This window comes from Brachypodium distachyon, chromosome 4, assembly GCF_000005505.3.
Source record: "Brachypodium distachyon strain Bd21 chromosome 4, Brachypodium_distachyon_v3.0, whole genome shotgun sequence".
Taxonomy (NCBI): domain Eukaryota; kingdom Viridiplantae; phylum Streptophyta; class Magnoliopsida; order Poales; family Poaceae; genus Brachypodium; species Brachypodium distachyon.
The window spans coordinates 11026518-11041496 of NC_016134.3; the positions used below are offsets into that span (position 1 = coordinate 11026518).

The 14979-nt window shown below is 43.3% G+C and overlaps 2 protein-coding genes, 1 long non-coding RNA gene and 1 other non-coding gene across 4 annotated transcripts; 3 read left to right on the plus strand and 1 right to left on the minus strand.

Moving 5' to 3' along the window:
- The first annotated feature begins 1558 nt into the window (after positions 1–1558).
- On the plus strand, positions 1559–6339 carry LOC104584456. Its single transcript, XR_002966244.1, has 3 exons — positions 1559–1807; positions 2198–2337; positions 5973–6339. It is a non-coding gene; the product is annotated as an uncharacterized LOC104584456 (transcript).
- LOC112272455 lies at positions 3656–4180 on the minus strand. Its single transcript, XR_002966245.1, has 2 exons — positions 4038–4180; positions 3656–3953 (listed from the first exon to the last, which is right to left on the minus strand). It is a non-coding gene; the product is annotated as an uncharacterized LOC112272455 (long non-coding RNA).
- LOC112268515 lies at positions 4799–5774 on the plus strand. Its single transcript, XM_024463253.1, has one exon. The coding sequence runs from the start codon at positions 4923–4925 to the stop codon at positions 5628–5630; it is 708 nt and encodes a 235-aa protein (XP_024319021.1). The 5' UTR covers positions 4799–4922; the 3' UTR covers positions 5631–5774.
- A 4979-nt stretch (positions 6340–11318) lies between the features above and the next one.
- On the plus strand, positions 11319–13150 carry LOC112272454. Its single transcript, XM_024463254.1, has one exon. The coding sequence runs from the start codon at positions 12297–12299 to the stop codon at positions 13002–13004; it is 708 nt and encodes a 235-aa protein (XP_024319022.1). The 5' UTR covers positions 11319–12296; the 3' UTR covers positions 13005–13150.
- Positions 13151–14979: the final 1829 nt, after the last annotated feature.

A 14979-nucleotide genomic window follows, 5' to 3' on the forward strand; every position in this document is an offset into this window, starting at 1 on the left:
CGCATTGGTGATTTGTTCCATTTGCGCCGACCTAAGGACTGAGTTCTCGTTTTCGCCGATCCAAGAAACTTCGCGCTAACCGCTCGTGGGAGAAGATATGGCTTCCCCCTCGGCCTAGTACTCGTTTCATAACTCTTCCAGGGACCACATAGTTCGAGCGTTCCATTTGGCATATCGCATATACACTGGTGTTGTGTTGGAGATTTGTTAGTGACCGTGCATTCATATAAGACTTGCGGCACTAGTTTGGAGTGGTCATCCTGCGGGCTATGAACTGCTACCAGCTGTCCTCGCAACTCTTGAATCCGTACGACGCTTCGGCCGGGCTCTCGTTTCGGTTATACTCAGTTGGGTGGTCCCCTGGATTAGTTGTGGGGCTTGGAAAAGCCATGTCGCCCAATCCTGCTGACACATGCCTTCGTGTGTTCCTTCTCGAGCGGCAATAAGGGTTGGATGAACGTGTATGGGTAAATTGGTGCACCCTGCAGGGATAAATCTTTCGGAAAGCCGTGTCCGCGGTTATGGACGACTTGGTTGGTCATTACTTGATCATAGAGAACTTAATCCAAACTTAATCTCAAAACTTGAGTAGTAATTAGCGTTAAGCTCGGATATGCTTAAAACTGCTTAAGTGTGAGTGTCTTTGGATCATTTCCTCACAAGGGGTTGAGTGGGTGATAAGAGGTTGTGTTTGGTTGGTGTTAGTTATTAAAAGATCACCTCACTTAGTAGACGCTTCTTATCCTCTACTTAGATGATGTCATTAGTGTGTCTCTCCAGATATATTGCTGCTGCATAACCCCACCATATTTATCCATCCTTTGAGACTTGTTGCATAATTAGATTAGTTCTTCCCGTAAGTCTTGCGAGTACTTTGTACTCAGTTGCTTTGCAACGTTGTTTTCTCCAGAGTTCCCAGAGGAGCAGGTGAGTGGTTACTTTGTGGAGTTCGACGACGACAGCTTCGACGTTTAGCTAGCAGATTTCAGAGCAGAGTTCTGTGAACTTGTGGCGGGCTCTCTTTTCAGTTTCAGTCTCTTAGGCAATAAATGTAAACTTGTTCGTACTCGGGCCTAATTTTCTTCCGTTGGTGTAATGATGATTGTGGACATGTGTCCGTGAGTTGTAATAACTTCGTATTTCGCTCCTTGTATGAGCTTAACTTAATCTTGTGTCGTAGAGTGACGTCATGATATCGTTGTTGTTTCAACCTGCGGTGAACACTTGCGTGTATGTTATGAAGTGTTCATGGTAGGAAGGCACTAGGGCTTAATTTATGCGCGAGTTAGCATTTGGGCTAAATTGCATAAATTCGGTTCCGGAGTCTCGCACTAGGATCCCCCAGTTATGAGGGCTTGTTTGTTTCAAAGGATTTTCATAGGATTGTGATGATTTTTTTGCAAATGTACCCCTCTACCTAGTCCAATGACCAAAAATAGCCCCCTCCAAATTCCAATGCCAAAAATACACGAATGAAATGCCCTTTAGACTATAAGTGGCACCTTCCACGGCTGAGGTGACGACCCACACACTGGGCTATCTCAAGTGGTGGAAGGGCCTTTAAGCCAGCAGGCCAGATCGGGTGCTGGCCAGGCCAGAGGGCGGAAAGGCCCTTCTCCACTTTAGCTGGCATAACATGTATCGCCACCTCATCTGGCAGAAAGTACCACATTTTACTCGAAAGGCATCTCCACTCATGCTGCTCTATCAGATAGACCAATTCCTCCTCTCATGCTGCTCTGTAGAAGCGTGGCCCCTGGTCAACTCCTTTGCTTCTCCTGATCAATGTTTCTTCTCCAACAGCAAGGTATGTTAGAGGCTTCTCCAAAATCTGGATTCATTCTTCAATGTTTCCTATAATAGCTAAATCGACTCTTAAATTTCCGTTCTTTTGATGCCATGCTTCCACGCCCCTGATTTTTTGCTACTATGTACACGGTTTTAATTGATTTGAGTTAGTTATGACCTGCAACCTGTAGTAGGTTTTCTCAGATTTTGCGAGGGCTCAGGGTTTGGGGATTTCCTCATAGCTATGGACATCATTTTTTTTTCAGATTTTAAATATTTACCAAACAGCTGCAAATCTATGGGGACAGTCATTTCCCTAGCCACTGAAGAGTTGACTATGACTTTCTAGCACTAAATTTCTCCTTTTCAAGGATTCCTTAGTAACAGGTAGCATTGGTTTCCTTTATAGTATACCAAAATATCTACATATATCCAGATGGCTGATCGACATTGCTTGTCACATCGGAGATGCCATTATTTCTAATCAAAGGGGCCAGCCAATTGATCTTGAAGCTGGAGATGGGACTGCAGGGCTTCATCAACAAACAGGTACTGCTGTTCAGTTTCAATGACTTTGATAAAGTCAATTGTGCAATTGCATATATATGTAGTGTGTTATATTGGTTTAGAAATTATGAGACCAACATATTAAACTAAAGTCCAATTACGGATGAATATTTAGGAACCACACAAAGAGTAATCTCGAGCCAAAAGGACTCACCAAACAAGCTATTTCTCACTGACTCCTAAAAGATTATCATGTGCCGAGTTTTCAAACACACACTGCTTGTAGCAAGGAAGCATTGACTAGTATTGTTTGTCGACAAAATCAAAAGTTTGGTGTATCCTTTTCAAAACAGAAGGAGCAAGATCTGAAGAAAGATACTGTAGTTTGAAAATTTGTTGGATGAAGTAGTTTTGGATCGGGTAGTGAGAGAACTATGTTAGATGCACCAGGTAGTGTTTGGGCTAGTTTTGCTACTCGTAGGAACAGCAAGGATGCCTTCCAATGGTGAGACATGCCATTCCCCTTTTATGAAGACATAATTCTAGTCTATGAGGCTAGTTTCGCCGCTCGTAGGAACAGAAAAGATGCCTTACAATGTTGAGACAAATCATTCACCTTTCCTGACTACTTAATTCCACTTTATGAAGGAGAATTGCCTTCTTGCAAATCGTGAAGTAAATCAGGACCATCAAACATTCCCCTGATCTCTGGACAGCGCATGTAGAGAGATTGAATTTTCAAAAGTTCAATGAGTTGAAATTTGAAAAGATGTACTATGGAACAGAGGATGTGAAATGTATGGGACGAAGACCCAAGCTTTTCAGTCCGTGATGTGCCGTGTCCATAAAGTACCATAGCTGCTCTTTACTGCACCGCCCACTTCTACTGTCCCACCAATACTTCATCTTTTTCCTCGGGACGGCCAAGCTGGCTCACCATTTCCACAAGGTTTCATGTCGCAGCCGTGAGCATCCTCCGGATAAGCTTCTGCCAGCCAGACGGCCCAAGCTGCCAGCCAACACAAGTGTTGATGTACTATGCCAGTTGCGAATCAGTCAGATATGCCATTATCTTTGGATGAAGAACTTATGGAAGCCAAATTTGGATTCCCTCTCTTATCTATCTACTATACTATTTTACATATGCAATCCCAACCAACATCAGCACAATTATCTTCAGAGAAAAATGACATTAGGCGTGGGAAGAAAAAACATAACCTTGAAGATGGATTCCCATAAGAGATATCTAATGTAGCGGGAGGTCCATCCATGTTTGTATCAACACTTGCTCACTGATGTAGCGGGAAGATCCAACTTTTTAGTGCAGCTGTAAGTGCATCTGTATTTGACACTGTGGAGATGGAAGGAACAAAATGTGCCATTTAATCAATCAGACAGATGAAATGTGGAGCCATATGCAATGTCATGCATTTCTGTCACAACTTCATCAGCTGGTTCGGTATGAAGTACTCATGGGTGCCAGGGAGTAGAAAACAATAAATCAATGAACAGAAACTGAACATCAGTTACCGTAGAAGCAATCTCTGCAATTTAAATCACAGCTGCGGGCTGTCCGTGTAAATTGCCCACAAACATCATGCATACTTCATTCGAAGTTTGTACCAAGCAAAATCCATCAACTAATATATCCAGCAGATCTGGTAACAGCTATGATGGTCAATCGGGGTATAAATTGAAGTCGGAAATTGGGAGAAAAGAAAGGAAAACTGAAGACAACTTACATGTATTACAAATGGCTGTAAGCAAAAAACACTCAGAATGCTTCCTCTTCCCTGCTCACAAATATAGCCGATGAAAATAAAATTTACAAAATTAAGCCTAGAGGCAGTACCAAACCGGGGAGGCGGGGAGCGAGAAGAACGGGATAGATGGCTGACGACTGCTCACAATGTCAATAGTTTTGATGTTGTGATGAAACTGGAGCATGGAATTGTATGGGCGGCGTGGCTGGCCTGTTACCTAGGGTGAGAGTGCGACTGTGAAGGGGGATTAGGAGCAGACATATTTGTATCAGATTGAGAAGTGGAAGACAAAAATGCAAGAAAATAGAGGGAGAAGATGAAGACAGGGAGTATATATACATCAGTGTCTTCTGTATTTTCTTGCAATAACATGCCGGCTCCAATTCCCGAGGCTTCAACTTGAGATTAGCACAAGTTTCCAGCAAATAAAATACGATCTGATTAAGCTGAGCCACGTCACAGCTAAATGATCGGTTAGCAATGGCATTAAATAGTGGCTTGAGCATGCAACTGTGGCAGGATCCACCACCAGACTACCACACGGCTGATTCTTGCTGCCAATTGTTGGAACATGATGATGTGTTGGCTCATCTCGAGGTTAGTGGACACACTAAAAAATGTACTTTACATGAGAAGACTTTGCTGTTGGAATCTCTATGCTGCCGCCAGATCTCAAGCCCCAGCAGACAGAATCTGGGAGATGTAATGGCATGATTCTTCATGTCTACCAATCAAAGGCTATTGCTTGTACACTTTTGATGTATAAATAGGCCTCAGCAGAATGGTAGACACATCAAACCAAAGGTTGCTCTTCCTCTCCTCCTCTCTCCAAGCACAATACACAGAAAAGCTTTAAGATCAGATATGGCTTTCCACCAAAGATCAATAAGTTTGCCTTCTAGGCCTCACATCAGTGAGACCGAAGTCGAGCAAGAGCTGCAGATCCTAGAGACAAGCATCTCTTCCTCCATTACCATTGGCACAATGTGCGATGCTCTTAGGAGACTTGTAAAAATCTACAATGGCGTTGAAGAGATTATTTGCCTGCCAAGCAACCAAGTTTGCTCCGTCCAGCAGAGGAAGATGTTGGATGGTGAAATGGAAGGTTCTCTTGACCTGCTGGATCTCTGCAGCATCATGCAAGAGATCTTCGTCGAGATGAAGGCAATCATCCAAGATCTGCAAGTGGCTCTGAGGAAAGGAAATGACACAGCTGTGCAAGCCAAGATCCAGTCTTACGTTTCATTGGCGAAGAAGGTGAAGAAACATTTCAAGAAGACCACAAAGAAGGCTATTTCTGATAAAGAGTGCACGATGGTCATGCTGTTGACCAAGGCTAGAGAGGTTTCCATCTCTCTGCTGGAGTCCACACTCCATCAGTTGCTCAAGAAAATCGAAATGCCAAAACAGTCTCTTGTCTCAAAGGCATTCCACAAGAAGAAGGCAGTTGTTTGTGAGGAGCAATTGCAGGAGTTAGAGTCCAGTATTGGAGATCTTGAGGATGGAGCAGCACATCTGTTCAGGAAATTACTCCAGAGCAGAGTTTCTCTCCTAAACATCCTTAGTTCATAGATACTCCATGTCACTCTTCACGACCTGCGATTGGCATCCGCCTTTTTGAGGATTAGCTGATCTTGATACAATGTGAACATATGTATATACAAACAGATGTACAGAAATTTATAGAAACAAAGACCAAAGTTTTGATCTATTTCATATTTTATTATTTTGTGATGTCGATATAATTTCTCTGGGGCTTTCTGATGGAAATGCATGAGAAAAGGAAATGCCGATGCTATCAACCCATCACATAATTGTCTATTTTCTGTTAATTAGGAACTAATGTTGTTTGTATTAAAGGTTATTTTTTCTGGCGGTAAATGAAAACCGTAACGACTTTAGATTTACATGCAGGTTTCTCTCACAAATCAATGTTGCTTATTTTGGTGTCACACCTGCCTAAATGATGAGTACCAGATCCTTATTTTGCGGATCTCACTGATCATGTGCGCCTGTGCAGGATACGCCAGGTCGACGCCACGTGTCTTATGGTTCTAGTTAACTACCATGCCAGATTCCCTTGATTGCAAAATCTGACCATGTTGTAGCTTCTTTCCGTTTTTGTGGGAGACCATGGCTTTACTTAGTTAGTTTCGGTATACATCAACATTGTTATTCAGGTGATAAACCTTCCATTGCTGCTAAAATCATATAGCTAACTATGATGAATAAATTCAAAGCACAAAAATTAATAAGAATACTGATAATCCAAATTTGCAAATGGATTTTTTTGTATTGAGCATCACAAGATTGCTGCAATATCATTTATTAAAGTTTGAATTTCATGTAAAAGGGAAATTTGATGGATGGAGTCAGGAGACATTAACGCCAATAAATTGTCATATAAAAGGGATATGTTTTCCATCCATCAAATAATTATTAGACTTCAGTAATACGTTTTAATTTCTTCCTTCCGTCCCTCACCTTTCATAACAACGCACTAAGAAATCGCATATAGCTCAGAGTTACACAGAAAAGTACCAAAATATTTGCCTAATCAACGATGGGGACCAGATCTCAAAACAATGTATCTCCAAGTAAGATATTGTCCTTCGTAGTGACAATGTATGCTTAATATCAATTTGCACAAATTATAAGCATTTCGGGCCACAAAGGTTTGTGTACTTTAAAAAAAATTAAACTACAAGAGATGCGCGATTGCATTTCAACAGTATATAGATACATATATTAGGTGAGACACCAGAATGCGACGTTCCGGCATCGAACCCTAGGGGCAGCCAGCATACCTCACTGGACTGACCACACAAGCTGAGCTTGGTTCTCCAAAGTTTTGTTCACTCGAACACCCATATGTTTATTAGCAGTTACAGCACAATAAAAAACAAATCCAAGAATGTACGGCAGAAATGGTAAAGAGTTGTTACATTCATAAAAGATGGAAAAGGAAATCTAGAGACATACCTCTGATGAAAGCAGGGAAGATTGAGGCTGGCACGAGCTCGGTGGTGTTCTGCTGGATATCTAGTTGTTGGCCCAACCTTATCTCCCATCAACAGACCTGATAAAGAACTGACTAGTTCTTAAATAGTGTGCATGCACAATTGATAATTAAGAAACATTAATTTAGTCCTGAGAAAGGTAAAAGTACAAGTGAACCATTGTTTTCGTGCACCTGTTTGGCTACCTAAATACAACTGTTATGTTGCACACTCGTGCATACTTTCCACCAATAATTGGAACATGGGCATGATAGGCAGGGAAAAATGTCTCCTTTCAAGATTGCAAAATATCAAAATAGACAGCGGATTAAAAAAAATGCTTCACACCGTTGAAACATCCAGCGATGACACACATAATTCAATGTAATATAAGCTCAGTTAGAAGTACCTCATGCACTAGGAAATTGCAATATATATCTTTGGGTTCACTCAAGACTGCAAGGAAGAAATGCTGCAGGCATGCAATTGGCAACTGAAACATTGCAGCGATGCTGGTGAACTGAAGAGCGTAAAGGGGTCTTCTAAGGTATGAGTTCCAGTTGACCAAGGTTGTTCGCAGAATCAGATAACACAAAGCTGGAATGCGCTGATCAAGTCAATGACTCCTTAAACCAGCAAGTACCAACCACCCGTCCAGAACCTCGTGCAGATGAGTTTTCCACTAACAATTAAGACGTGTCTGTAGCATGCCAGCGACACAGCATGAAGAGGGTTAGTCCTCATGTATTGTTGACACACCCATGGTACATGATGGAGCTATCTAATATAGTGGATCTTGTTCCCTGCAACCATAGGACACCAGCTTGTAATTAGCACTACCAAGCAACTAGCATATCAAACAGATTACACTGCCTATTAAAGAAGAGATGAAGCTTGCACGAATGACGAGACACAACAATAGAGTAATCAGACACGAATTTTCTTGCTTCCAAGAAATGGAAGATGGCAATGTGATAGCCCTCGTTAGGAGCACCTAATGCATCAATAAAAAACCTGTACTGCATGTGGGTCGTCCTGAGATTGCAGACAGACACATGCTGAATGCACTAGTAGGAACATGCCAGCTATTCTCACCAGATACACGTGGCCTTGGAGCCTCGAAGGCGAGCAATCAGCAACCAGCTTTTCCTTTCTCATTGTTTCGCTGCACACTCACCGATAACGGATCCCAATCTGATATTAAACAACATAATCGTGCAGATGGGTTTGATGCCGATAGCCAAGACATAACAGCCTGATGATAAGCCTCAACTAGAGACTAGAGCTACAGATGCCTCTTACGCTGACCAAGCATAAAAAAGCATCAGCTTGTCGGGCAGATGGGTGGCTTTTGTGCCAGTAGCACAACTCTCCATCGTCGATGAGATTCTTGCTGTCTATAGGGTGAGCCTTTCCACGGCTTTTGCTTCTTCCATTATATATACAGGCACACCACACCGTTTCAGCACCATTGCAGCAAAGTATCACTTCTCTGAATATCTTCTCTTCCAGTTTGGCTTCAGTTCTAGTCATGGCTAGCCATCTCAGATCTGCGAGACTGCCTTCCAGCCACGCTCCGATGAAACCAAATGGAAGAACAACTGCAAATTCTGAAGGCGAACATCTCAATCAACTTCTGCGACCACTGAAACAACGATCAATGGTTTCAGGAGGCTAGTAGGTGTGTACAACAACATTGATGAGATCATGGGGTTGCAAAGCAGCTAAATTTCCCTTTGCCAGCAAAAGCAAAGGAAAGCTGTGGAGCTCAAGCTTGAGCACTATCTTGCACTGCTTGACATCTGCAACGCCATTCAAGAGAGCTTTCTGAGCTCAAGACAAGAACTCAGGAGATGCAGTTGGTTCTTAAGAGAGAAGATGACAAAGTTGTTCAAGGCAAGATCCACTCTTACATCCATGTGACTAATAAGGCAAAAGAACATTTCAAGAAGATAAGCAAGAAGTGTATTTCAGCTGACCAAGGGAGTTGCAGGGTGTTCCATCCTGTCGGCTGAAGCAAGAGATGCTGCTGCATCAGTAGTTGGATCATCCTCTCAGATCCTTTCAAAGCAAATTGAGAAGACTTCTAACAAGTGGCCTCTTATCTCCAGGACATTACAGAAGAAGCAATTTGCATGTGAGGACATTGGAGTTGGACATTGTCCATCTTGAGAGCGTTGTTGCGAATTTGTCCAGGAGACTGATCCAGATGATAGTTTCTCTTCTGAGTGCTCTCAGGATGCAGATAGACAATAATTTAGAGGATCCACGAATCACAATAACAATACTCAGTTGAGATACAAAAACAGTTTTCCGATCCATTTCCTGTTACCTCTACTTTGCTTTACTGTTTTTGCTTGGAGTAGAATAATCGCCTAACTTTGGAGGAGTTAATTCAGATGGAATTTTCAACACAATGTTGCTTCAAAACAATGGCAGCAACAGTTCAGGAAGTATAATTGCATGATCAACATCACAGTTCACAGATTTGTAAAGATAAGGATGATTGGGTTAAACAAAAAAGAAACAATCAGCATCAATATGCAGACATGAGTTCCATAAGTAGTATACAGTAAACATTTGATAGACATGACCGTGTGCAGCAGGTCCATCAATGTTTATATGAATACTTGCACATTGGTGTAGCGGGCAAGTCCAACTTTTACTTGAACTGTAAGTGCGTCTGTATTTGACATTATGGAGATGAAAGGCACAAACAATGCTATTTAAGCAATCAGGCAGAAGAAATATGGAGCCATATGCACTTTCATGTATTTCTGTCACAACTGAATCAGGTCCAGGTTGATCTATTTCAATATGAAGTACTCATAGCTGCTAGACAGTTAACAAACATAAGCAGAACATCAGTTCCTATAGAAGCAATCTCCACACCCCGCGTCTCGTGAGTTGCCTGTGGCGACTCACGGGGCGACTCCCACCTCCTAACCCTAGTGCCGCCATCTTCTCCTCTCCCCTCACCGCCGCTGGCCACCGGCAGCGGCGGCGGGAACTCCCCTGCCCCTCCGTCTGCTGGGGCTAGGCGCTGCTGATTCTTCTCCCGCCGGGGCTGGCGCCTCTTCCTCCTTCCGCTCGGGCTGGAGCTGCTGCTCCTCCTCCCACGGGGCTGGCCCCTCCGCTCCTCCTGTTGACGACGACGTGAAGGTGTGCGCGGCCTGCGGTTGGTTGCGCCTGGTGGCGGGGTCCCTGCTGCTCTGGCTGGTGCCCCCCTTTGAGTTGAGATCTGCAGGCGCCTCCTTAGCCTCGTCAGCGACGGTGTGGTTCTCGCTTCCCAGCAGCGGTGGAGATCTCCGGCGCGCTGCTGCTTCCCTGTCTCCGTCACGCCTTGTATCCTCGACGAGGGTCTTTGGGTCGGTGGTCAGGGGCCGGGTGAAATCCCTGCCCGGCACGACGGCGACGCCTGCGGGCGCCGTTACCTCCTTGGAGGCGTGGTCGTGGCCCCTGACCATTCCTTCTCCATCCTCGGGCTCCAGGAAACCCTTGGTTCGGTTTGCCACAGCTCCTAACCAGGCAGTGGCGGCGACACCTTGGCGTCGTACCCTCCTTGGAGGCATTGTTTTGGTAGCCCGTGGGAGTTCGAGTGTCATGGTGTGAGATGGCAGCCTCTCTGTTCTTGGCGGCGAGGCTTGGTGGTAGCGCGAAGCCGATGTTGATCCTCTGCTCTGGGCGTTGGACTTCAGGGCGCGATGTTCGTCGCTATCGGTTCCCTAGATGATGCATCCTTCCCAATTCAGTCCGGGCCATTCCTCTACTTGCCGACCGGGGCTTGATCTGCTTAGGCGTATTGGTGGGGAGCTGGCCAGGGTGGTCTTAGTGTCATGGTCGTAGATTGGGGTGTCCTGCAGTTGTCGTGAAGCGGCCTTCGAGGTCTTGTGCTCTGCCTTCTTTGCCCTAGGGCTGGAGGTGGGCAAGGCGAGTCTCATGTCATTGTTGTTTGAAGCTTGGTGGTGTCTCTTTAACCTGCTCTAACCCCAAGTTGGTTCAAGATCTGCTGGCTGTAGGTCTAGGCTAGTTAGGGCTCCGTCTTAGGTGTCGTATTTTTTCTTTCTTGGCCTCGCCGTTGGCGGGTGCGGTACATATATTGTAAATCCTGTAACTTTTGGTTACTTGCGCTTCTTTGCGCTTTCTTCTTAATGAAAATGACACGCTTCGAGAAAAAAAATAGAAACAATCTCTTTGATTTAAAACTGCTGCTGGTCCGTCCCAGTAAATTGCTAACAAAGATTTTGCATACTTAATTCTAAGTTTGGCATTTACCAAGCAACATCCATCAACTAATATTCCGAACAGATCCGATAACAGCTATGATGCTCGATCGTAGGATACAGTGAACTAGGGAATTGGGGAAAAAGAAAGGAAAACTGAAGCCAACTTAGATATGTTACAACGGTTGTAAGAAGGCAGCACTCGGAACTCTTCCTCTTCCCTGCTCATATATATAGCCGATGAAATTCAGCTTGCCAATAAATTTAGAAAATTAAGCCAAGAGGCAATAGCAAACCTGGGATCGAGAAGAACGGGAAAATGGCTAGCGACGTCTCAAATAGCAACCATGTTGGTTTGGTGATGAAACTGGAGCGTGGAGTTGTATGAGCGGCATGACTGGAAAGTGACCTAGGGTGACAGTGTGAGTGTGTGACTGTCAAGGGAGATTAGGAGAGAGCTTATCTTTATCAGATTGGGAAGTAGAAGACAAAAATACATCAGTGTCTTCTGTATTTTTCTTGAATTAACATGCCAGCTACAACTCTCGAGGCTTCAACTTCTGATTAGAACAAGCTTCCAGCAAATAAAATATATAAGTACACTGAGCCACGACACAGCAAAATGCTGCGTTAGCAATGCAAAATACTGGCTTGAGCATGCAACTATGGCAAGATCCACCACCAGCCTACCACGCGGCTATTCTTGCTGCCAATTGTTGGAACATGATGATGTGTTGGCTCATCTCGAGGTTAGTGGACACACTAAAAAATGTACTTGACATGAGAAGACTTCACTGTTGGAATCTCTATGCTGCCGCCAGATCTCAAGCCACAGCAGACAGAATCTGGGATATGTAATGGCATGATTCTTCATGTCTACCAAATAATGGCTATTGCTTGTACACTTTCGATGTATAAATAGGTCTCAGCAGAATGGTAGACACATCAAACCAAAGGTTGCTCTTCCTCAACTCCTCTCTTCAAGCACAATACAAAGAAAAGCTTTCAGATCAGATATGGCTTTCCACCAAAGATCGATAAGTTTGCCTTCTAGGCCTCACATCAGTGAGACCGAAGTTGAGCAAGAGCTGCAGAGCCTAGAGACAAGCATCTCTTCCTCCATTACCATTGGCACAATGTGCGATGGTCTTCGAAGACTTGTGAACATCTACAATGGTGTTGAAGAGATTATTTGCCTGCCAAGCAACCAAGTTTTCTCCATCCAGAAGAGGAAGATGTTGGATGCTGAAATGGAAGGTTCTCTTGACCTGCTGGATCTCTGCAGCACCATGCAAGAGATCTTCGCCGAGATGAAGGCAATCATCCAAGATCTCCAAGTGGCTCTGAGGAAAGGAAATGACACAGCTGTGCAAGCCAAGATCCAGTCTTATGCTTGCTTGGCGAAGAAGGTGAAGAAGCATTTCAAGAAGACCACAAAGAAGGCTATGTCTGATAAGGAGTGCAGGATGGTCATGCTATTGACCACGGCTAGAGAGGTCTCCATCTCTCTGCTGGAGTGCACATTCCATCTGTTATTCAAGCAAATCGAAATGCCAAAACAGTCTCTTGTCTACAAGGCATTCCACAAAAAGAAGGCAGTTGTTTGTGAGGACCAATTACAGGAGTTAGAGTCCAGTGTCGGAGATCTTGAGGATGGGGCAGCACATCTGTTCAGGAAATTACTCCAGAGCAGAGTTTCTCTCCTAAACATCCTTAGTTCATAGATACTCCATGGCACTCTTTACAACCTGCCATTGGCATCCGCCTTTTTGAGGATTGGCTGATCTTGATACAATTTGCACATATGTATAATTGTATATAGAACAGATGTACAGAAATTTATAGAAACAAAGACCAAAGTTTTGATCCATTTCAGATCCTGTGATGTTGATATGATTTCTCTGGGGCTTATGTTGTCAACCCATCACATAATCCATGTCAGGAACTAATGTTGTTTGTACTACAGTTTTTTTTTCTGGTGGTAAATGACGATGGTAATGACTTCAGAATTGCATGATGAGCACCAGATCCTTATTTTGCGGATCTCACTGACCATGTGCGGGACACACCAGGTCGAAGCCACATGTCTTGTGGCTGTACTTGGCATGCCAGATTCCCTTCGTAGTTGCACATCTGACCATGGTGTTGCTTCTTTCTTTTTGTGTGGGAGACCATGGCTTTCTTAGTTAGTTTTTGGTATGTATCTACATTGTTATTCAGGTGATAACTTTTCACTGCTGATAAATTCATATAGCGTACTGTGATTAACGGATATAAAGAACAAAAATTAATAGGCCACATTTGCAAATGCAATTATTTTTTGGATTGAGCATCTCAAGATTACTGAGATAACAATTATTAAATTTCGAATTTCACTGTAAAAGGGAAATTTGATGGATGGACTAAAGACACATTAACAACAAAGCAACAAATAAAAATTAATAGAAAAGGGAAATTTTATCCATCCATCAAAGATTAGTTACATAGACTTCAGTAATACGTTTTTGTTTCTTCCTTCCCTATCTCACCTTGTATAATACCAATAGAACCATTACCGACGACGTATTCACTCAAAAAATTTCTTATAGTTCAGAGTTACCAAGAAAAATACCAAAATATTCGTCCAATCAACATGGGGTCCGGATCTCCTTCAATAGTGACAACATATGCTTAATATCAATTTGCACAAATTATAAGTATTTCGGGCCACAAAGTTTGTGCACTTGAACATCTATATGTTTATTAGCAGTTAGGACATATTTTTCCTGAGAATGTACGACACAAATTGTAGAGTTGTTGCATTCATAGAAGTTGGAAAAGGAGCCCCAGAGACAGACCTCTGATGAAAGCAGGGAAGATTGAGGCTGGAATGAGCACAGTGGTGGTATTCTGCTGGAAATCTAGTTGTTGGCCCAAGCTAATATCAAATCAAATTCTGTCTTGGCTCTACCTATCAACAGACCTGATAAAGAACAGGTTAATTCTTAAATATTGTGCAATGTGCATGCACTATTCATAAGTATTGTTCATGCACAATTGATAATTAAGAAACAAGGTAAATAGTGAATAATTGTTTACCTGCACATGTCTGGCTACTTAAGAACCACAAGCATATTACACATTCGTGCACACTTTCCACCAACAATTGGAATATGGGCATGATAAGCTCACATAGAGGCAGAAAAAAATGGCTCCTTGCAAGATTCCAAAAATAGCAGAATATACAGCAGATGGAACATACAATGCTGCAGACTCCTGAAACACGCCGGCAATGCCACAGATAAGTTCAATGAAACATAAGCAGATAAGCTCAGTTAGATGTACCTAATGTACTATAAAATTGCAAAATAGGTTCTCTCAAAACTTCAATGAAGAAATGCGGCAGGCATGCAATTGGCAACTGAAACATGCCAGCGATGCTGTGAACGGAAGAGCGTAAAGGGGTCTTGTAAGGTATGAGTTCCAGTGGACCGAGGTTGTTCTCAGAACCAGATAACAACAAAGCTGGAATATACTGATCAAGTCAATGACTCCTTAGTCCTTACACCAGCAAGCAAAACACACATCCACAGCCTCGTGCAAATGAGTTTGCCACTAACAATCAAGACATGTCTGTAGCATGCAGCAACACAGCATGAAGAGGGTTAGTCATCATGTATTGTTGACACACCCACGGACATGATTGAGCTAATATAGTGG